Source organism: Trachurus japonicus, chromosome 19 (genome assembly GCF_045865225.1).
Source record: "Trachurus japonicus isolate A0001 chromosome 19, Traja_1.0".
Classification (NCBI taxonomy): domain Eukaryota; kingdom Metazoa; phylum Chordata; class Actinopteri; order Carangiformes; family Carangidae; genus Trachurus; species Trachurus japonicus.
The window spans coordinates 22,219,753-22,243,441 of NC_140925.1; the positions used below are offsets into that span (position 1 = coordinate 22,219,753).

At 44.0% G+C, this 23,689-nt stretch overlaps 2 protein-coding genes across 2 annotated transcripts; one reads left to right on the forward strand and one right to left on the reverse strand.

The window, feature by feature from the left end:
• Positions 1-1,040: 1,040 nt before the first annotated feature.
• sbk1 (SH3 domain binding kinase 1) lies at positions 1,041-12,826 on the reverse strand. Its single transcript, XM_085761252.1, has 4 exons — positions 12,156-12,826; positions 3,889-4,130; positions 2,994-3,196; positions 1,041-2,502 (listed from the first exon to the last, which is right to left on the reverse strand). Exons 1-4 carry the CDS (start codon positions 12,191-12,193, stop codon positions 1,672-1,674), a joined length of 1,314 nt encoding a protein of 437 aa, XP_085617378.1. The 5' UTR covers positions 12,194-12,826; the 3' UTR covers positions 1,041-1,671.
• A 5,603-nt stretch (positions 12,827-18,429) lies between these two features.
• On the forward strand, positions 18,430-23,236 carry LOC146968019 (retinol dehydrogenase 13-like). The gene is made up of 7 exons (XM_085761267.1): positions 18,430-18,496; positions 19,736-19,854; positions 19,978-20,133; positions 20,222-20,326; positions 20,457-20,669; positions 20,802-20,903; positions 22,769-23,236. Exons 1-7 carry the CDS (start codon positions 18,432-18,434, stop codon positions 23,089-23,091), a joined length of 1,083 nt encoding a protein of 360 aa, XP_085617393.1. The 5' UTR covers positions 18,430-18,431; the 3' UTR covers positions 23,092-23,236.
• Positions 23,237-23,689: the final 453 nt, after the last annotated feature.

Below are 23,689 nucleotides of genomic sequence, written 5' to 3' on the forward strand. Positions count from 1 at the left end.
CAGCAGCTCGCAGAACACTAATGGCTGACACGGGGGTCAGTCCTGCAGACAAAAACACCTGGGTCCTCTTATTGGAGTGACACTTGGATGGCTTCCCAGAGAGAGGCAGGAAGATTAAATTAACGGTGAGCACCGAGGGGCGCATACATATTCTGAGCAGTCAGGATTGCGTGTTTATTGTTGCATCTCGATAATCAAATTTTGGACCATGCTTTGTGATGATGGGGGGAAATTAATTTGCATGGTGTTGACTTACAAAGCTTTTACTGATTGAATGAAGACAAAGTGGTCGGTACTGATGGACAGCAAAGGCGCATGATGCTGAAAATGGATGTTGCTCATGATGAGGTTACAATGCAGAAATGAGTGATGTCTATTCATTTGGGTCAAGAAAACTTGGTCCAGTTCAGATAAAACCCAAAGCAGTAAAAGAACACATAGAAGAGCAACTGCTACCATGTTTTACATCATGACAGGTTTTTAGATCACATCTCTACATGTTTCACTTCTTGTGATAAACTGTACATTCTGTCACATTTTGTTGCTACATACAGTGCGTTGCCCCGACAGTACATGTAAAACCCTAAAACCCTCTCCCTGTCGTAGAAAATTAGTACAGCTACATGGTTGAACTACCTGATATTACGGTGCACTCCTAGAAATATCAAATTATTTACAATAAACAGTTGTAGTTATCTCCTCCTTTACAAAAATCTTGTGCTTTAGCTTCTGAAACACACACACACACGTCCAAACACACACGGCAGGTAGAAAAGAAACAATAATCTTTTGTTCCATCACCCTTTCCATTCAGATAATGTACAATCCCTGTATTCTACTGCGTTACATTGGAAAATGAATCTCATGGAGAGCAGTTCGGAAGTGGCAGATGTGTCTTCCAGCCAGCCAGTGGTTTTCCATTAATGATCAGAGAGGAAGTGTCCTGAGATGGTGTCTGTCACTGATGATCTGTATCTCAGCAGAGACACCTGTGTGAAAAGACGACGTCTCACACAAACTGCTACATTTAGCTGTCTCTCTTTTTTTTTGTCTTTTTTCTTAAGAACACTCAAAAATGTCGAGGACAGATTCAAATGCATTGGAAGTCGGCAGGAATTCTGAAAGATGGCGGACGGATGTCGTTGCGTAGATCGCCCGCAGATCACCGGCCTTCTGACTGAACAGCATCACCCGACCGGGCGACGTTTCGGCCTCTCTGGAGCTCACACTTTTAAGAGATGAATAAAAGAGTAAAGTAAAGAGACGTGGATGGATGAGCGAGAAGAGAGAGACTATGTTTTCATGGAGTATCTAATTATAGAATCATTAGCACCACCACAGTGTATGAGCAGAAAAACACAAATGTCTGGATGGCAGAATGAGCTGCTGAGAGGAGCATCATCATCAGCGGACTGTTAAAACGCTGCACAGCTTGGGAAGAAGTCTTTGGTCACAAATCAAAACCTAAGCGGCATGTGCCAATGGTAAGCTGTCCGAGCACGTCCCGCTGATTGATGACGTCCATTTACACAGCGGCAGATGTTGATCCTGAGCTTCTCTTTCATGGTCAAAGTCCGTCTCCTTCACTGGAGTCTCTGTGGTAGTCGTTAACACCTCTTCACAGTCGCTTATTACTGCGAAAAGCTCTCGAAGTCTCCAACGTTAGTGTCGTCACACACAGATCTCGATGGCCGTCGCCATCACCATCTGGCTTTTGTTCTTGTCCCGGCCTGGGGACTGGTGCTGTCCGGGCTCCTCTCTGGGGGACAGCGGGTCAGAGAGGACGCTACGTTTGAGCGGCGCCGGGCGCAGGCAGGATGTTCCCGGGGGGGTGGAGGGTTCAGGGTGTCGGTGAGAGGAACGCGACGAAGTGGAGGTGGACGACGATGAAGTGCAACTGCCGGTGCAGACTCCCGAGCTGGACCTTTCCCCCCTCTTGGCTCGGCAGGAGGCTCTGCGGCGCAGCTCGCTGACCAGCTCGTACTTGACGAAGCAGAAGACGTCTTTGACCCCGCAGCGTTTCTCCGGCTCGGCCGAGAGCAGCCTCTGGAACATGCGCAAGGCGTCGTCAGTGAAGCGGCGCCACTGAGACGGGTAGGTTCCCACGGGGCAGCCGGCTTTCTGCCAGCGCCGGAACTCCTCGTAGAAGGCGTCGGCCGGGAGCGCCGCTTCCCAGGGGAAGTTGCCCGTCAGCATGCAGAAGATCAGCACGCCGAACGCCCACACATCCAGACTGGTGGTCACGAGGAAGCCTTCGGCTCGACTGGCGCGGCACACCTCGGGCGCCGTGTACGGAATAGTGCCACTCACCCTTTTCACGCGACAGCCCACGCGCCGGGTCATGCCGAAGTCTGCCAGCTTGATGCGGCGACACTCACGGTCAAACAAGAGCACGTTCTCAGGTTTGACATCCCGATGCACCAAGTTTTTACTGTGCATGAAGTCCAGCGCTAAGCCCAGCTGCTGCATGCAGCGTTTGACCATTTCCTCAGGCAGACCCACCTGAAGCGTTGGACAGAGAAAGAGAGAGAAAGAGAGAGAATGGAGATTTTGATTAATACAATATAATAGACACAGTTCAGTGAGTAGGAGGTGAAACTATAGGAGGAGATACAAGAAAATGATGGTGAGGTCACAGTAGTGTTCAAATATAAGAGGTGAATGTTATATCAAGAAGAGGAATGGATGTACAGGGTGAGAAGTGATAAGATTCTCCAGAAAGGAAAACTGAAACAAAAGAGTCTCACTTCCAATTTTACTAGCATTTTTAATGAGTCTTCAGAAGAACCTTGAAGTCGAACACTCCCAGCACATCAACTGGAATAGCACTAAAGCAAAGTGAGAGCTCTGCGCGCACAGAAAAGCAGGACAAAGACAAGGCTCCAATCCCACGAGAGCTTGTTAAAACCGCCGTGTCTGAACACGGCAACTGATTGGAGCAGCTCGGGCTGAGCGAGGACAGTGATTGGTGGAAGGGAGGATGATAGCGCTACCTGTGGGGGGATGATGTCGAAAAGGTCCCCAGCGGGGGCATATTCTTGTCCAAACACATAGCTGTCCTCCGTCTCAAAAAGCACGTCCAGGACTTTGATGATGAAAGGGCTGCAGCTAAGTGAGCCTGTTAGACTGTATTCCCGCAGGAAACTCTTCAGCTTCGTCTTGTTCTTGGTAACAAACTTCAGCGCCATTTTGGTGCCTACACAAAATCACACAAACACAAGAGTAGACACAATTAAGCTTTGGTGTATTAAACCTGTGTATGATATCAAATCATAACAAGCATTGTATATATTTCACTACTCAGAGTGCTTTATGTGGCATAAAGAATAAGCACTTAAAAGTGTTGCCTGATGCTCTATGGGAACTACCCGACCCTGTCTTGTACCAGCTGATGGCTTCATTCATGGAAATACGTACACACCTCCGTTACACACGTACGACCAGCTGCTCACGGTTATAGTTGCAGAAATACAGAGGCTCTTTAGCGTGCACACAGCGCTCTTAATCTCTAATGGCCTCTCAGCCCCTCAGCCTCCCTCTGCACTACTTTATAATGCTTAGTATATGGCTTTCACACTGAGCCTGCCTGCTCTCTAACCTTGATTTTCTTAAAACTGAGGATTAAACGGTACTCCTAAAAAAAAAAAAAATCCCTAACAAAACCCCCTTTAACTGTGCTGAAATTAATTTCTTGGCACAATGCCTTGAGACTTTATACCACGCTGATCAGCTTTAACTTGTTATCATCAGCTGTGAGGCATGCCGGCACAATGTGGATACTGAGATCAGAACAATCTGGTTTTTATTAAATCTCCTTCCTGTATTCATGCTTGGTTGATAAATAATAAAAGATAGTTAAGGGTATCAGGACAAACTAGACAGACTCACCCTGTGTTCTGTGAGCCACCAGGTCCACCTTGCCGTACGTGCCCTTCCCCAGCTCGCGGATGTGCTCATACTGTTTGGCTACATCTGCTGCCGATAGGGAAGTAATGGCCAGGGCCTGCATGTCCTCCACCGGCACCCCCCCGCAGTAGCCCATCTTGGACGTAGGGGAGCCCCCGCCGCTGCCCACCCGGCCCGGCCCGGATGGAGATAGAGACAGGCTCGCCTTGACGCTGTGGGGCAGACTGAAGGAAGACAAGACTTCTTTTAGAGGCAGGTATGATGCTGAGCAGGTGATTTACATATTATGCATGGATGCGTGTGGGAGTGCTTTTCAATATCTTGATGTTTGCGCGTGTCCATATATTCTTGTCCGTATACACAGACAAGAATATATCAGTGGGGGGTTAAATCAGAGAGGCTTTAACAGACTTCCATTTCCATACAATCAATTCAGGGAAAAGCATCAACAGGGGGAGTGCTTTCAGTAAATGTATTGGACTTCCTGCTGTCCCTCTAGATCACTCTGGCCAGCTTTCAGATATGGTCTCAGACAGCACTTACTGGCAGACAGCAATGGGAAAATCAATACGACCAGGTAGAAGGGCTAACAAAAGGAAATAAATGGAAGGAGCTGACAGCTTCAAGGTGTATAGGCTGGAAAGGCAAGTCAATAATCATATACATATGATCTATACATTTTCCATGCACTAAAGACAATCAGTCCAGCTGAGAGAAAGAGGGTCGCTTAGTTCTGCCTGCTTTTGCTCTGAGTACATCAGTCATGTTGCTGAAGCTGGGAAAAAAAAGAAGAAATACTGCAACAGAAAAGTTATTGCTGATTTTCAGAAGTGCCAAGTTTGAAATAGGTCAAACTGATCCTAGGAGGCAGAAATAGAGGGAAAAAAAGAGCTGTTTTAATTGCAAGTTCAGATGGAGTCAAGCACAGTAACTGTAACAACTGACAACAAATTAAACAGCGGAGTCGAGCGGCTGCGAGTGTTTGAGTGAACGTTGAGTAAAGTGAAAGGAAACTAAAACAGCACAAAACTGACCTCTTTGATGAAATGAAGCGCATCACACTAATGATCCCACCCATTGTCTCTGCAGCCCCCCCCCACCTCCACCCCTCCTCCTCCTTACACACACACAATCAAATGTAATCATCCAATCATGCACCACATGCACACATATACACTCTAATAGGCATCAAATCAGCACAAACAATTTTGCTGATGGCCCCCTTCATCCATCATTCAACGGCAACTGCTTTGCTCTTACAAGAGCATCACAAATATGTGTGTGTGTGTGTGGACTGGGGGGACAAAGCTGAATTAATGCACAGTACCTTATGTATAGTTGATGAAAACATAGAACAGGAAGTTTTGTTCAGAAACTGAAGGTGTTGAGGTTCTTATCTTGTGGGAAGAGTGTGATAAATATAGCTATTAGACAGCGAAAACTAAAATAGGATAAGACCATTTGCAGCCTTGTGTTCTTGGCTCAGCACTCTTTGTCGAAGAAAAAGGGAAAAAAACACACAACAACACTCCAAACAGAAAGAGTGCCGCGTCCTGTATGTATCTCTGCAGATCACACTTGCTTCTTGATTTTTATCACAAGCTCGGAGTTGGTTATATAAGAGATTATGAATATTGTAGCCTACTCATGCTGAGCGTGCCCACTGTATAGCCTTCAGCGAGTCGGCACAAAAGTTGATCACTATCCAAAGCGGTCTGTGGTCCAGGTTTGGTGATTAAACATTTAAAACGGACAGACAGACAGACAGACTGGAAGCACATTTCCTCTGACCGCCCACCTCGCGTGGCCCCATGGCCTCTATCAGCGAGAACGAAGGGAGCGCTTGTTTACTGGCGCTCCTTCCAGTCAGCTCCACGGGCAGAGTGTGCAGCACTCCGGCATGGATCTTAATCACATTACTCAGCTCCCACAAAGACAAAAGCAGCCCCCCCCTCCCATCAAAATCACCCAGCAGCGCAGGATGCTTTGCACTCATTTCCTTTGCAGAACTGGATTAAGAATCTTGAAATGTGATGAGTGGTTGGGAAGACGGTGCACTCCGCAGCTGCAGTGACGCTGAAAATGTGAACCAGAAACTGCAGTACGCTGCCTGAGAGGTGTGGACATGAAGTTATCTGGTTTCTGGTCTAATGATTGTCCATGAGTGTTTATATGAGTGTTTGGGAGGGAGGAGGAGGAGGAGGACAGGGGGAGTATGGTGTATCAGTCGCATAGTGACACTCTATCAAAGGCCCTTTGTGTTCCCACCTCTGAGAGGGAGCAGCTGTGAGCCTTGCACGACTCAGCACTCGTACTCGACCACAGCCACATGCCCCACTGATCTCCCCCACTGCCCCCCGCTCCTCTCCTGTCCTCTAGGTGGTTTAAAGACAAGGTAACATGAACCTGGTCCACATACAGATGAGGATTTGGCTTGAGACACATTTTAATGTCCGTGGGTTTGTTGAGCCAGTCCAACTCATTGTTAATCACCTGTAAGCCCTTTAAAAACAGATCCCTGGGCTGCCCGCTAATTCCTGTATTGTTTTTTTTTTTGTATTGCTCCTGTTGTGGTAAGACATTGTATCTTCAATATTTGAGATATTCATGCATTAATTGTGATTATCTGCTTGTCAAATACCAGTGGATTCAACTGGCATCTGATTATCTGAAGATCATTTGAAAATCTCAGTAGATAAACTCAAACATGCACCGCATAAACAATGACTGACTGAAAATGAGGCTGTTTTCCTTTTTCCTAAAAAAAGAAAAAAGGGAGATACAGGGTTTTCTATCAGCAGCAACAATGTGTTTTCCGGCCACTAATTTCCTCTCAAATACAGACAATCCTGCTCCATTTAGCAATTGCTCAAAGTGAGATGAGTGCATTCACAGTCTAACCCTCTTAAAAAAACGCGTTGCTCCGAAACATCCAGTTCTGTATCCAAATAACCACTTTGACAATCTGGAAACCTGTTGTGACTGAAATGACTGCACGTGTCCCCACATGAGATTAAACCGCAAAAGCAGTTGACCTTTTCTTCTCCAAACACTTAGTGAGAAATGAGACTAGAGATGAACCAGCCAACCACTCCTCCTGCACCAGGCTGTCTCTTTACAGCCTCGGGCCGTGCTCTTGCTCTGCCCGTCATCCTGTGTGTTCCTCGCCCCTGAACTCTGAGGGCTACTACACTTGTGAGTGTGAGTCTGGTCAGGTGGGACTTCTCGGATGTTTCAGGTCTCACAGTGGTCTTCATTTCTGGTCAAATGACCTGGTTCTTCTTCTGATGGCTGGTTGTTTCACTGCAACTATTGGATGGATTGCTGTGAACTTTGGTACAGGCACTCGTGCTCCCTAAAGGTAAATCCTATAAATTAACATCTTCTGCATCCAAACAACATAGATTTCTTCTAGTGCTACCAACAATGCAAAAGCCACAGCAACCATGCAAAGGCCTTGATGTGCAGTCCAGCCAGAAGAGAGTCAACCTGGAAAGTTATACTGCATCCAATCCACCCAGCAATCAGGACACTCACATCTTATGTTACAGTTTTGACTGAAAAGTTTAACATTAGTTTTGTATTGCAATGTGTTGACCCACTTGGGCCACCATACAGAGATAACGTTTGTGCTTTTGAGTGAAATCTGTCCCAGACGTTGGATAGATTGCCATGAACTCTGACCTCTGTAATAACTCTAATCTCCTTTGTCTAGCTCTTTTAGACCAAAACCTCAATTTCCCCTTTTTGGTTTATAACCAAATTCCATCGGCCTTAGCTACACTCTGTATTTAGTGCTGATTAACAAATGATAGCAGGCCTTTTTTTTGGGACTAAACTAGAAAGATTAAAACGGTAAACTTTTGACCAGCACTTTGCACAAAGCTCTTTTGTTAGGTTTGTTTACATGTTTGAATCCATCCAAGGTTTTGCTCTGCAAAGACTAACAGGAGCTCAGTGCCAGCGGAAACTGCCAAGTGCAAGTGGTCAAATCTTATCTTTCACAGTGTCATGTGACTCATCAGGGACAATAATTGTGAATTCAGTGAGCTGTTGGCTCTCCCGCCATAAACTATGTGATACAGTTGCAATGAACTGTGACATGACATTGATTACCACATAAAGACTTTATACTGTAGACGCAATCGTCAACCTCAAATACAGATTCACATGTGGGAAACCGGTTATGAAAATATGGCTGTTTGAGTTGTTGTTACACCTCCATGTGTAACAACTGAATACTCATGTGCATAAAACATGTAATAATGAAGACAGAGGAGGATGAGAGTCAGCAGGTTCACACTTTGTCTTTGTTCTTTTGAGTCCATCCCTCCCGCTTTCCTCCTCTCCTCTTTCTCTCCCGTCTGTTGCTGAAAATGTAAACAAGGGACTAATGAAAGAAATAAATAGATTGCTGAGCCTGCTTCACGCCTCTACCTCTCTCCATTACTAATGGACTAGTTGCTTTGCTCTCGGCAGAAGAGTCATTATGGGTGAAGACTGATCTCCTGTGTCCAATTTACTGTCAAAATGCCCGACGTGTCTTGCCTCCAGGTCAGAGTGAAACCAGTGAGTGAAATGTGATGTGACTGACAGGGTTTCTTTCACCGTGGCTCTCAAAATAAACCAGCCGCATGCACGGAAACACACATACAGCGGAGGATGTGCATGTTCTCTCTCTCTGTCAGTCTTCTGGTTGTCTCGGTGTGGACAGGTTGAATCAAAAACAAACAGGCGCTGTGCTCCAAAACAATCTATCATTCGATCAGAAATGGACTTCACCGTGTCCGCCAGGTGCGTTCAGGACACACTGTTCCCAACACAAGTGTTAAAAAAAAAAAAAAAAACTGAATCACCTTCCTCAGCGGCAGAGATCATCGGTGCCAGTGAGTTGGTGGTTTTCGTGCCTCTGTCAACACACGGCTGCAGAAAGCTCCCGCTGTGTTGTGATAGGTGAACCTGCAGCTCAGGCCACGGACACTCACTTTGACAAATCACCTGCTCTCAGCTGTGTCCGGCTGTCCACATGGACCATCCCTGCTGGGACCCAGTGCTGTGTAACCCATCCCTGATTTATCTTACCTCCATTCTCTCTCCTATCATCCATCTCTCTCTCTCTCTCTCCACTGTATGTCACACACTCATTGGAGTTAGAGCATATACTGCAGGATCCTGGCATCGCCAGCCTCTGGCCTCCTGCTGGGAGGACCTCTGACCCGGGGTAGGGATAAACCAAGGTTAAAAGGATAGTTCACCCAAAATTCAAATTTCATTTTAATTATCTACTCACCCTCATGTCAACTAAGAGCTGTGAGAATTTTCAGAGTCCTCCGTGCCTTCTCTGAGTTACGGGGGGGTCCGTGCAGCAGTATTCATCCATATAATGGTTGTCAATGGATACCAACTTTCTTCGTCCAAAAAGACACACCAAAAAACATCCAAATACCTCCATACTGCTCGTCTGTAATGTCCCTCTTGTACTGAAGCCCCGACATGAGAAATTGTTCCGCCGGTGAACCGAGACACTGGGAGCTTCCGCTACAAACAAGCTTAAAATATAGACTTATTTAATTTATTTCGGAACAATTTCTCATGTCGGGGCTTCAATACAAGAGGGACATTACAGATGAGCAGTATGGAGGTATTTGGATGTTTTTTGGTGTGTCTTTTTGAACGAAGAAAGTTGGTATCCATTGACAACCATTATATGGACAAATAATGCTGCACGGACCCCCCCGTAACTCAGAGAAGGCGCAGAGGACTCTGAAAATTCTCACAGCTCTTAGTCGACATGAGGGTGAGTAGATAATGAGTGAAATTTGAATTTTGGGTGAACTATCCCTTTAAATGACTTAAAGTGGAGATTTCTTTTCTGGGAGGTGATACTACAGGGATGTTTAGCTTAATGTTGATTATAAATGACTATCAAAGAAAAAAAATACACACAATGATAAATAAAACGAAAGCAAAGCGCTGCACGGCATCAGCATCAGGATTAGGCTTTGATATCAGGCTCTGGAGCATTTGATTGTAAAGGACAATCATAAATGTCATCTTCACCCTCATTGTAATCATGTCGTGCAGAAAATCATTTGGTGGTGAAATATCACTGCAATAAGCTATCCAGGGAACATACTGTACCTAACCCCCCACTCTATCACAATCCAGTAGCCTCAAGTTCCAGTAGGGAGGCTTCATGTGATGTGTGGAAGAGGGAGGGCAAGAGAGAGAGAGAGAGAAGGATTGGGGGAAATCCAATGAGACTGAACTGAAGCCTCCCTCCCTTTGTACCGCATGCTATAGACTGTGTCCCTTTGATGTCAAATACATGGGGAAATGTGGCTCTAATATGAGCTCAGTAAAATGGGGTCTAAATGGGGGCGTGGCTAAATGATGTAACAGCACTGCTTAGGGGTACATTGTTTTTTTAGGACCATTTCACCCTCCTCTTCAAGCTGGCAGAGTATGGATATGTGGATATGATGAGTTCCGATCCTACTCTCACACACACACACACACACACACAGGATAGCCTCTAACAACAATCAGTGCTCTAATGCTGATTGCTGAGGCTGCATTTGCTCGCCCACCCCCACTCACCTCTCTCAATCCAATTCAAATTCAACTATGTTTTAATTGCATGAAAGGGTATCAGCAATCACTGCATTAGCCGTGTGAGACACTGTAAAATATGAGATCATTAAAAGTAAAACATAGTGCATAGTCTATGAAAACCAAACGCTCAATTAACCAAATAATAAATAACCATTAATAACTGTGCCAGGTCAAATTGAAAACATACATGAGACGCCATGAACACAAGGATATGCAAATAATCCCAGTATACTAGTCATTCTATACACATCCATGAGTGACAGTGGTGTTATTAGGCTGCTGTTTTCTCTCTGAGATGATGACAGGATAGCATGTCATTGTTGTTTCTTTCTATCTGCCCAGCAGGACACAGAATCTCAAACAAGAGAGTAAAAACATGACGCGTCTTCTCCTCCTTGTGTCCTCACTGACTGTTTGCATCCTCTCTGTTTTCCTGTGGCAAATACAGTCATCTGCGGCCAGACAGTGGCGTCTGAGCCTGTTTCCCTTTAGTTTTTTTTGCCAGTGCTCACTGTAAAACTGCGCATTAGTCATGTCCATTTCTTTGAGTTTTGTGACCGTGTGAAGGGCAAAGATGGGTTGAGTCAGTGGGAGTGCACCAGCTGTTGGAGTAGGTCATATAAAACCTTTATACTGCAGCTGTTTGCAGCAAGAGCAAACACTGTCCTAGTTCTTGGGACATTTACGATCTTTTCATTAAATTCAAGGTGAAGCATTTCAGGCACACTCCTGAGTCTCACTTTCATTAAACAGCACATGCTTGTATGTATTCATCATTCAGGGGGGATTTATTTGCTCATTGCTGAATATGATTAATGATGATCATTTCCTGATATTAGGACAAACTTACATGCATATCATAATTGCTATCGTTGACAGAGCATACTGTCTGTATTTCACACTGTTGACATTACACATCACCTGATTCAGGTGGAGCAACTCTGACTCTGACTTTTACTTGATTTTTGTATGAGCACTTCCTTTAAAGACACAGCAGCTGCCAAGGCAAAGACCCCAGCCATTCCTGCTGCTTCCTCCCACCAATACATTGTGACAAAATGAAATCCATGTGTTTTGGCTGCTGTTGTTTTTCTTTTAGAGACCATTACCAGCCCCTATAGGCTTTCTTTCTTTTTCTTTTTTTGCTCGATCAAGTCAGCTGCTCATTTAAATGCATTAGACGGCATTGACGATGAGCTATCACCTGTCTGCTCTGGACAAAGTATAAAAGGGCCATTAAAACTGAAGTGCCCTGGATGCTCTCGCATTCATCTAGCACAGACTGAATCACCAAAGCAGAGTGGGAAACAAATAGGTGCGGATATCACGAGTAATGTGGGTGAAAATACAAATTAAGGCGCAGCTCAACCATTAGTTAGAGTTAATCATGGGCAAATGACTAATAAAGCTGTGGGGCTTATAATAACTGCTGACAGTGGGTTTATCACTGTGCAGTGGGCTTTTACTGAATTTATTGTGCAGGTGAGCTGTGCCCATAAAGAGGTCAAAGTTCACACACCACATTTTCTTAGGCAATATACAGGTCATATTGGCTCTTTTGTGCAGGTTACAGTATCATGTTGGCTGACCCGGTTTCAGGCACCCCAGGGTGCATCTAGGTGTTACACACTCACCTGCTGGCGACCTGTCTCTCTCCTCCATGGTCCTGCATCCGCCCGGCGAGCAGAGCTGCTGCGCTCTGGTCACTGATCCGCTGGGTCGAAAGGAAACTGACCAACGGCTCTGCTCGTTTGAAGGATCGATCAGTTAAAGGTGAAAACCGCACATGTCCTTATTAAAAAAACAAAATAAGCTCCGCAGCTTTCAGCTTCTCATCTGACCAAACCAGACCTGGATGAGGTCCGTCGCTGCGCTTTGCTCGCTGCCCACCCAAGATGATGATGATGTTGTTGATTCCTGCCCGGTTTCTGGAGATGCTCTGCAGTTTGTTTGACTTTCTTTGGAGGCGGATGGATTCAGAGCATCATCTGATGCTGAATGCTGAGATGAGCACACGGGCTGGGATCCCTCCTCTGAGCGCCCACCATCTCAACCTGCCAAGCAGCGGGAGGAGGGTGCGTGTTTATCTTTCGCTCCTCCAGTGGTCCGCATGACCCAGTTCAGCACCACACACACCGAGGCGAACCCATTCATTCACATCCACACAGATTCTTCAGCAAAGCTCTTTCTGCAGTCTGCACGGACCAATCTACATGTTCCCCCCCGACTCCCTCTAAACTCAGCTCCGCGTCCTGCAGTCAGTGTCGGCCGGTCAGTCTGCTCTGTCCGTCGGTCCAACGGGACTATGGGGTTGAGGTGGGGGGGTTGGTCTCAGATGTTGCTCCTCTGCTGGTCCTACCAGTCAGCTCCTTCATTGTTCACCGTCTCCACCCTCTGGCAAACTAATACGCTCACGTGTCCCGGGTCCTAGCGCCGGGACTCTCCCATCCATCCATCCATTCATCCATCCATCCATCCATCCATCCGTCCATCCATCCAGCATGCACCCTCCACCAATGCCTCCATGAGCTTTTTCACTTTTGATTCATGCACTGAAGGAGCAAACTGCCCCAAACTCTTGCATAATTCAACAGCTTATGGCCTCAAGTACTTCACACGGTGACTTTGCCAACTGTCCTTAGGCTATTAGGTAACATTGAAGTCAAACTTGCAATTAATTCACTGCCCTGGCAGCTCCCCTTTACTGTACATGTTCAACAACAGGCCTCCTGCCAGGCGTGTTTGCCAACCAGAACAGATTGGACTGAGAAAACAGCATCGACATAACAAGGATAACCTCAGAGCATCATCATCATCAAGGACCACTGATGGAGTGGAAATAGTGAAGGTTTGAAGAGGTGAAATGATTGGAGGCTGTTTTTTTCCCCAGGGAAATTGCAGTGATTAGGACTGATGCATTTGCTTCTGCATTTTTGTTACTTTCTCATGATATATAAGATGCATGTCCTGCATTGCCATTATTAAAGTAATTCTTTTGGTATATCATTCTTTCTACATTTTCCTATTTTTTCTATATTCTGCAAGGTGCATGTGACCATATAACCTAGGAAGCTGAAACTAGACAAAGCTGTAATATAAACTGTTTTTTGATCCATCCAGGATCACAAAGAGATGATGCATGAATAGAAAAAAAAGCAAATACAGGGGAATATGATCATTTTGTTTTCAGAAACAAAATCGTCCGACCAGAGGTGTTTTTACCCTTGTAGAGGAGACGGCGGACATTAAATAGCTGAATCTTCACCTCTAAGACATTCAGGTGCCACACAGCACGTGAGGCGGAGAGCTTCCTCGGGGGTTATCGGGGGGAACTGAGCTATCGTAAATCATAGGAAGGGTCAAGCACTGTGGGCTGACAGCAGAGAGCACCGAGGGTCAAACACACCGGGGGGACGCACCCCTGAGCTGTGAACAAATAGAGCAAAGCTGCTGCTCCTCCTGCTCCTCCTCTCCTCTTCCTCCTCCTTGTCCTCACTTCTTTTTCAGACACCCAGACTCACGTCCTAGTTTCTACTTTTTATGTGTCACCTCAAGTTTTCCACCTCTTGTTGCAAGGGGGTGGCCTTGTTTTGTCACTGTTCTCAAGTTTCTCCTCATGAGGAGTTTGCATAGAGTTACTTTGTGTCCTAGCTGCTTTGTAAACTGCAGTGTCATAGTTAGAGGGACATTTATGGCCTCCACCTATCCTGTTGTACACTTTGGACAAAATTTGCAACATCATCAAGTGATTAAAAACTGCTCAACAACATGATATGATACAGCATCTGTTTATTTCTGAGATCAAATGAAGGAAATGAGAAAAAGGGTGTTTTCCCTCAGTTTTTCTTCCTGTACAGACAAAATGAAATTGTTGCTGCATCATGGGCACGCAACAGGTTTGATACAGAACATGACATCCACCCCAGTGTGTTGATTTCATTGTTAGGGAAGAAAGATGAGGTATATCATTCTCAGCTGCCCCTCTAAAAAAAGAGTATGAAAATGTGCCTCATATTAGAAATGTTTCCTTGTCTACAATCCAACTAAATCTGGGATGCTCTACTTTGAACAGAAGGAGAGGTTGTTCACTTTGGAGAACATGTGGAGCAACATTTAGCATTCAGACAGGAAGAAAGTATTGAATTCAAAAGCTCATGTATAAAGATACACCCCACCTTCACACCTCCAGGCACTGGTCTATAACAGCCTCTTTCTGTCTTTCTTTAGCTCTCTCCTCCCTCTGCTGCGTTCACTCTCACAGTCTCACCTGGCTCCATAGACTTCAATCTGAACAACAGTCATTTTGCAGCTTTTTTTTTTTTAACAATCCAAAAAAAGAAAAAGCAACTCAGAGCCACATCACCCTCTCCCACTGTATATAGTCATCTCCTCCTCTGCAGACTCCTCCTGTAACACCCCCGATATCATATCTCATCCCTGGCTCCTGGTTCATTCGGTTCTCATGTTATGTTTTTTTTAAACGCACCTTTATTTCAGAATGATATCCATCTCAATATTTAAAGAAAATAAGGTATAATAGCGGAGGAGTTTGCATGTTCTCCCCGTGCATGCGTGGGTTCTCTCCGGGTACTCCGGCTTCCTCCCACAGTCCAAAGACATGCAGGTTAGGTTAATTGGCGACTCTAAATTGCCCATAGGTGTGAATGAGAGTGTGAATGGTTGTCTGTCCATATATATGTTGGCCCTGCGATAGACTGGCGACCTGTCCAGGGTGTACCCCGCCTCTCGCCCAAAGTCAGCTGAGATAGGCTCCAGCTCACCCGTGACCCTAGTGCAGGATAAGCGGTATAGAAAATGAATGAATGAAGGTATAATAGCCAGATGTTCAGTATTCTCTGTCTATGTCAAAACTAAAACCAATTGTCAGAATGAATTCAGAAACACACAAATCACTACTGATTTACTGAAAGAGATTTTGTTCAAATGAATTACTCTTGATAAATACTGTAATAGCATTCAAAGTGCTTTTTCAAGGCAAGACAAGTTTATTCTTATAACACCATTTCGACACACTGCTTTACAGAAACATAAACAATAGGAAGATATTAGACAGACACCAAAAACAGAAAAAAGCATAAGTAACTAATAGGAAGTGGCTAGGCTTAATATATTTACATTAATTTATTGGAAAGCTGGAGGTAGGCTAACTATGGTGCTTTAAGCCCTGACCTAAATGTGCTGACAGATTCAGGAAGCTTGCTCCACAGGTGTTTGCGAGGCATAGAAACTAAAGTGCTTGGTTTTGATCTGGTTTAGTAACCCTGTCTCAGATGAGCTGAGGGGTCCCAGTGCTTTGTTATATACAAATTAACAAGAAATGTCTTTAGGCCTGTGACCATTAAGTGCTTTATAGACAAGCAAAACGATTCTACCCTTTCATACACAGGAGGGCAGGGCAGTGATTTAAGCACTGCTGTGATGTGCTCCACTTTCATGGTGTTGGTGAGGACTGTGACAGCAGCGCTCAGGATGAATAGCAGCTTTCTGCTTGATTTTGTACCTGACCTGTGAAGACACCACCGATAGTAGTCAAGCACATTTTTCACATTATTCTCTTCTCTTTAATCATTGTTATGTTTTAAGATGATCCTGGGCTCATTGGTGGTTTTTGCTCATGTGGCTTTTGGATTACTTACAGTCGCTTACACATTCTGTGTAACAGGCCTGAGCTGTTCCCTGATGAACTAGTTGTTTTACACACAAGTAAAACCTGGAAGCCAATTTTTTAAAACCGGACTACATTTCCCATAATGCCATTGGGTTTTTCGCTCTCTGCGGTTGGTCAGAACTGTGTGATGACGGTGAAACCATGCGCGCGTAACCTTGTGCTGCACGATAGGAGCAGAGTCCTGTCAGATCAGATCAGCTGTGGAAACCGATAATATAAACATCCATGGTGGAAACAGATGGTTCAGGTCGTTGTCCACATTGATCCGGTGTTGTGGCCCTACTGGTTCCTAATTTAACTGGTTACGGTGCTGAACAGCTGCAGATGTTTTGCGCTCCCTCAGCAGATTCGTCACAAATTCACAAACATACACAACATATTACCAGCGAGTTTCAAGCCACAATTCACATCTACCGCGGCGAATATGCTGCTGTGAGTGAGCACTAACAGTTACGTACCAGCCACATGGAAAAAAAAAATAAAGTGGAGAAAAAATAATCTTCACATATTTGCGTGGGTCGGGACTCGATCTCGCTTCAGCAAAACCAATTACACCACTAACCACCTGTCTACCTCTGTGAGCCACTCAAGCTAACAGGTGCCCGCCACTTCACTGCATAGCCTATCAGTCAATTACGTCACTACAGGTAAAGTTTTGACTCGAGCTGATCTCAAACAACTGGTTACCATCGGTTTGCCTTTGAAATACACGGACAATGCCTCGGTGTTTATTGTTCTCTTTCCTCCAGTCTAATCAACATATTCAGCGCTACACTTCTCTCCGCACAACACTACACACTATGACAAAGCCTGTCGTGTTGAGAAAGTGATGAACTAGCTCGGAAATACTGTCAAAATACGCTCAACAATATGTAAACAAAAGCGAAACACTTGAGCCACTGCATGTGTACATGGGTGAAAAACGTACGACTTGCATTTAATCACATTACTGTATTGCGAATGTTTTGTGTACTTACATTTCTTTACACTTCTCTACAGATCTTATTAAACGCAAAGCGTATTTATTGGCGTGCATTAAAAGAAATGTCCATTTAAAGTCGCTGTGGTTCGAGGAAGAGAGGTGAAGTTAGCTCTGAGTCTAGCTGTTTCTGGCTGCGGTGAATATGATGCGTTCAAGGGACCAGGGCAGCGTCGGACGTGAGTCGATTGTTTGAAATGTGTTTATAGAATGGTCTGATGCTTTAGATTTCGTGTGCCGACATATTTTATCATTGCCCTTTGTAAAGGTATACATTTTAATTAAAACTAGTTTGACATTCACAGAAAAAACTGACGAACTAAACAGTTTTGGGTCCATGGCGATCTAAATGGCCGACGTCCGACGCTGCCCTGGTCCCTTGAACGCATCATAGTCACAGGCAGATCGAAACAGGTGGACTCAGGTAACATCTCTTCCGCGAACCACGGCGACTTGAAGTGAACATTTCTTTTAATGCACGCCAATAAATACGTTGTGCGTTTTATAAGATCTGTAGAGAAGTGTAAAGAAATGTAAGTACACAAAACATTCGCAATACAGTAATGTGATTAAATGCAAGTCGTACTTTTCAACCATGTACACATGCAGTGGCTCAAGTGTTTCGATTTTGTTTACATATTGTTGAGCGTATTTTGACAGTATTTCCGAGCTAGTTCATCACTTTCTCAACACGACAGGCTTTGTCATAGTGTGTAGTGTTGTGCGGAGAGAAGTGTAGCGCTGAATATGTTGATTAGACTGGAGGAAAGAGAACAATAAACACCGAGGCATTGTCCGTGTATTTCAAAGGCAAACCGATGGTAACCAGTTGTTTGAGATCAGCTCGAGTCAAAACTTTACCTGTAGTGACGTAATTGACTGATATGCAGTGAAGTGGCGGGCACCTGTGAGCTTGAGTGGCTCACAGAGGTAGACAGGTGGTTAGTGGTGTAATTGGTTTTGCTGAAGCGAGATCGAGTCCCGACCCACGCAAATATGTGAAGATTATTTTTTCTCCACTTTATTTTTTTTTTCCATGTGGCTGGTACGTAACTGTTAGTGCTCACTCACAGCAGCATATTCGCCGCGGTAGATGTGAATTGTGGCTTGAAACTCGCTGGTAATATGTTGTGTATGTTTGTGAATTTGTGACGAATCTGCTGAGGGAGCGCAAAACATCTGCAGCTGTTCAGCACCGTAACCAGTTAAATTAGGAACCAGTAGGGCCACAACACCGGAGCCATGAGCAGATATATCTTACCAGTGTCAGTGTTTGGGACAGCGTTTGGATGCGCTGTTTTACTGAAGTGAGTAGCTCTTCTCACAACCTGACACATAAGACCAGACCAGAGCGATAGATATAAATAACAGACCACTGTAGAAGATGTTCTGTGTTTTTGACACTGTAGGCTACGTGCTGGTACAAATATAGGCTACAGTAAAGTTGAGACTTGAGTCAATGTGTTGAACATCTGTATGTAATGCAGACAACAGACTACAGCACTGCAAGACTTTTGTATGTGACCCATAACATATAATTAACTCAATTAAAACGTGGCTGTTGTTGTATTGCACTGAATTGCTGTAGGCCGATGTTGGCAGTCAGTCTAAGTACTATATGTGGTTATTAACCTTGTAGTATTTATGTCTCCTATGTGGTAAGATGACAACAACTGCTACACAAAATACAGTCTTATTGGCTCAGCTCTGTAGTTAGATAGGCCTGATGTCTTTGTGTGGACTTCATGGACTGAATTTCTGTCCACCCATTCACATTTAACAAGGCTTAATAAGGCTGTATGCTAAAAAATAAAATAAAATAAAAAATAAGGCTGTAGCCTATGCTATCTCACTTACTGGGAAATAAAACAGTGTGAAAGTGATTCATGTGACACAATCAGCTGCTTTTGTTTACTTTGTTGTTGAAGGACCAAATAGGACAAAATGTTTCAAATCTGTTTTTAAAACTGACTGCATTAATCTAGGGGGGGGCAAATATAATCTTTTTGCACCCTGTTCATCCAATTGTTGTGCAATGTACAATGTTTATTTTGATGGATTATTGATTAACCCAAAGTTTGCTGTTTGGTGAACACATAAATATAGAAAATAATGCACTATAATAAACTCAAAAAATGAAATAATGAAGGTTTTAAAACTAGATTTTCACACAAAATGATTTTCTCTAATTCTCTCTCTCTTTCTCTACACACACACACACACACACACACACACACACACACACACACACACACACACACACACACACACACACACACACACACACACACACACACACACACACACACACACACACACAAACACACACACACACACACACAGTTTTCAGACATTTTTGCTCATGTGCAGTTTGGTGACATCATCCTGATTGGAGGTTTAATCAGCCAGTTATTGAAAACACCTGTGCAGAGCATCTAATATGTTGATATGAAGCTGCATACACCTAAATGCTGCAGTAAGAGGTGTTATAATCTCTTGTGACTAAATAACACAGAACTGCACTTTGTTTTAATTCGTCCCTTAAGGAACCATGTGACTGGAGGCCGGTGTCCAAGTAAGGCCACGATCCCTGGGAAGACGGTGGTGATAACAGGAGCGAACACTGGGATTGGGAAGGCGACGGCCCAGGAGCTGGCCAGGAGAGGTGAGCACAAGATGTGGTTTCACTCCTTTGGTTGCAAAAACACACAATATCAAAAAAAAAAAAATCTGAGGCAGATATTTTGCTCTTGATGACACACTCCTTTTCCCATTCCCACATTGTCAGGCGGCCGGATCATTATGGGATGCCGGGACATGGAGAAGTGCGAGGAAGCTGCAAAGGAAATACGAGGGAACACCCTGAATCCGCACGTTTACGCGTGTCACCTCGACCTGGCCTCCATGAAATCCATCCGGGAGTTTGCGAAGAGAGTCAAGGAAGGTGAGAAAGCAAAACGTATCATGCGCTCAATAACAGACAGAAAAGCTGAGTCACAGTTGGTTGAATATGATCTCTAACTGTCTTGTAGAGGAGCAGAGAGTGGATTTGCTGGTAAACAACGCAGGGGTCATGAGATGTCCAGCAGGGAAGACAGAAGATGGCTTCGACATGCAGTTTGGAGTTAATTATTTAGGTACTAGAATGAAAAAAAGCAGTCAAATTCAGACAGACAGTGGCGTCTGTAGCTACATTGTCTTTACATTGTTTAAACTCTGCCTTCTCCCCATCGCTACCTGATCTGGATAGTTTCTCTCTTCCTCCAGGCCACTTCTTGTTGACAAATCTTCTGCTGGATAAGTTGAAAGAGTCCGCCCCCAGCAGAGTGATCAACCTGGCCTCGCTCGCCCACATCGTTGGAAAGATCGACTTCGAGGACTTGAACTGGGAGAAGAAGAAGTTTGATACCAAGCAGGCGTACTGTCAGAGCAAGCTTGCCAATGTTCTGTTCACCAGAGAGCTCGCCAAGCGATTACAAGGCAAAGTCTACTGGCTGCTGCATATGTGGGCATGTGTGGGAGGGAGTTCGGCCCAGGTTCTTGTTTGTAATTGGCCATTGGATATATATATATTTTTAAACAATGCTTTGTGTGTGTGTGTGTTTGTAACAGGCACAGGAGTCACAGTGAACGCTGTACACCCAGGCGTTGTTGCCACGGAGCTGGGGAGGCACACCGGCCTGCACCAATCGCAGTTCTCGAGCTCGGTGCTCAGTGAGTATCCTGCTCCCTCATTGGATTCTGAATTTAGAGTAATCAATAACTCCAGTCAGGTTCTGCTTACCTAATGCATATGCAACGTTGAGCCCAGGCTGTTCAGACTCTGATAGGTGACAGCGTCTCAGCAAACTTTCTACTCCTCTCTTTTTTGTTGTGTATAAATAAGGAGAACGTTAAAAATAAATTAAACTTTGTGAGTGTACTATTTGACTGTAGGCTATTGTGTTGGTTTTGGCGGAAGAAGAATTCACATCCACACTGCAAAAAGAGTCCTGAAAATAGTACTTATTTAAAAGTACATAAGTATTAATAATAGAATACACAAAATGTCAATACTACAAGTGACTGTTTTACAGTATTATATATTTTATTGCTGGTTTATTATTAATAATGCATAAATAATTCTAATAAGCCTTTAACTGTTTTAGTTGGGCGCAGTGGAGCTTAAACTGTCATAAACTGAAGGGTAATTTCATTTAAGACAATGTGTAGTCATTTATAAACTCATCATGTAAAACCTCAAATGTTTTAGGTATATTCAACTAAAGTCATGAAATAAACGCTTTGTGTAAATTGAAAGAGGAAATTCTGTAGTGAAAGTTTGACCTCACAGTTACATAACTAAACCACAACTTAGAAAAATAATGTTTTTTAGTTTAAAAAAACCTTCTACAAACTGAACTCCCTGATTCATCAGTGATCTCAATGCCGTTGCTGTAAAAGCGTCTCTGTGTTCATGCTGAGAATTGGTGGAATGAGTTTCCTATTCTTTTTTTTTTGTGCTTTCCTCTGCAATGATTATATTTTTAATTACATGATACACTCTGGGGTAATAAACATCCTCCACTGTGAGGAGGAACGTGTTCAGTGCTGAGATCATTTACAGTCAGGGCCAGGGGAGAGGATCAAATCAAATAAAAACCACGTACCATTTGCCAGTAAACACACAGATTTCACACACATTTTATTTTGTTATACTGTATGTTCAAGATGGTTTCAGTAAGTGCTTCAATTCTGCGTCATGCTGGTGATTTGATTGGAGGGTTTAACAGTCAAGAAAGGCAAAAAAGGAGACCGCACACATCAGCTCCCTTATGTGCAGATTTTTTAGCACATCAACAATAGTAACGTTTCGAGCGCACTGCTCTTCTTCAGACTAACTCATACAAATCAGACGCCCCATTTTTGAACCTTCCCCTGAGGGTCACATGATGAGTCACATGGTAAAGGGAATGTATAAATCAGAACACACCTTGTGCAAAATAAAAACATACAAAAAATATATCTGTCAAAACTCCATCATAATTTAAATAGATCAACACCCATCAGGCCGACTGGCCGTCATACAGATCTAATAAATTAGAGGCGCCTCTTAGTAATAGGATGGCTAATTTTCACAAATACAAGGTTATCACATTTTTTACATTTTAATCATGTTTAGAGATTTAACATATTTTAGATTTAATCATATTTTAAAGTTCAATTTCCTATAACCTTGAACTAGATAAAGGACCAATCCAACCACAAAAAATGGAAAAGTTAACATTATATAGAAGACCAAACATGCATATAATCCAACAGTAGGACTCCCTCATGATAAGTATCAAGAAGCAAAACATGAGAGGTAACTACTACAACGATCATATGCAGGACATCTCAGGAACCACATATATCACAAGAAAATAGAATATAGACAATAGAAAATAGCAAATAAGCAAATAGCAAATAGCAAGACCCGTCACAGTCGAATCTCATGATAAATAACATCAGGAGAATCATCTCATATATTATACAGACAGGGTTTAACAGTCAAACCTGTCCATGGACTCCCACACCCTCACCCCCCCCTCATCCCATAGGTCCCTTTTTCTCCCTGTTGGTGAAGAGCCCAGAACTGGGGGCCCAGCCGAGTGTCTACCTGGCAGTGTCGGAGGATCTGGGGGGCGTGACGGGACGCTACTATGATGTGATGACAGAAAAGGAACCGGCGCCCCAGGCCCTGGACGAGGAGGCAGCACGCAGGCTGTGGGAGGTCAGCAGCAGGCTGGTGGGTCTGGACGGACAGACCCAGACCGGCCAAACCAACCCCCCAGCACAAGGCCAGAGCAAAGCTGCACAGACAGATCCAGAGCAAAAACCTGGACAGAGCCAAGGAGCAGCTGTCAGTGCTGCAGGGCCGTAGGTCTGCTCTGCTCCGGTCTCTGGACCAGTGCTGGATAATGGACAACTATGACTTCAGCTGTGCAAGGCTCACTGCAACAATTACTGTATCTGTCTGAGTCTGTGATTCTGCTCGTCTGTATGATGGCAGTCACATAGCTTTATGTTCCTGCATCAGGATATATTCTTTAAAATACGTTTTACAAGCAACCTTGACTCCTTTCCTTTTTAAAAAAAACAAACAAGAAAGTGAGACTGTATCTTTCTCTTACAAATGAAATGTTGAGTTGACAGACAGACCTTTGCTGACTTCAGTACACTCAGGGAATTTGCTGATTTAGTCTTACTTGATCTGGTATAATGAGTCTCTTATAGTGATTAATGTGAGCCAACATTAATCACCTTAAAATTGACATTGGAGATTGTTCAGATTTTACTCATTTATTTAGTTGACTTCTTGATACAGACTCCATCAGCAAATATGTTACATAGTCTCACTTGATTTCATCCATTGAAACACTAAAATACAGTGCTAGCAAAGACAGGTATTTGTTTATTGGTAATTGCATGGTGGGTAGGGTTCAAACTGAAATGGGCCCATCTCATCTGAAAATAAACAA

Coding starts and splice junctions, on each gene's coding strand:
- sbk1 (XM_085761252.1), bottom strand. CDS start 12,193: ATGCAGGACCATGGAGGAGAGAGACAGGTCGCCAGCAG. Junction 3,197..3,888: donor GGTGGCTCACAGAACACAGG/GTGAGTCTGTCT, acceptor GATTTTGTGTAG/GCACCAAAATGGCGCTGAAG. Junction 2,503..2,993: donor TCGACATCATCCCCCCACAG/GTAGCGCTATCA, acceptor CCAACGCTTCAG/GTGGGTCTGCCTGAGGAAAT.
- LOC146968019 (XM_085761267.1), top strand. CDS start 18,432: ATGAGCAGATATATCTTACCAGTGTCAGTGTTTGGGACAGCGTTTGGA. Junction 19,855..19,977: donor CCAGGAGCTGGCCAGGAGAG/GTGAGCACAAGA, acceptor CCACATTGTCAG/GCGGCCGGATCATTATGGGA. Junction 20,670..20,801: donor GCTCGCCAAGCGATTACAAG/GCAAAGTCTACT, acceptor TGTTTGTAACAG/GCACAGGAGTCACAGTGAAC.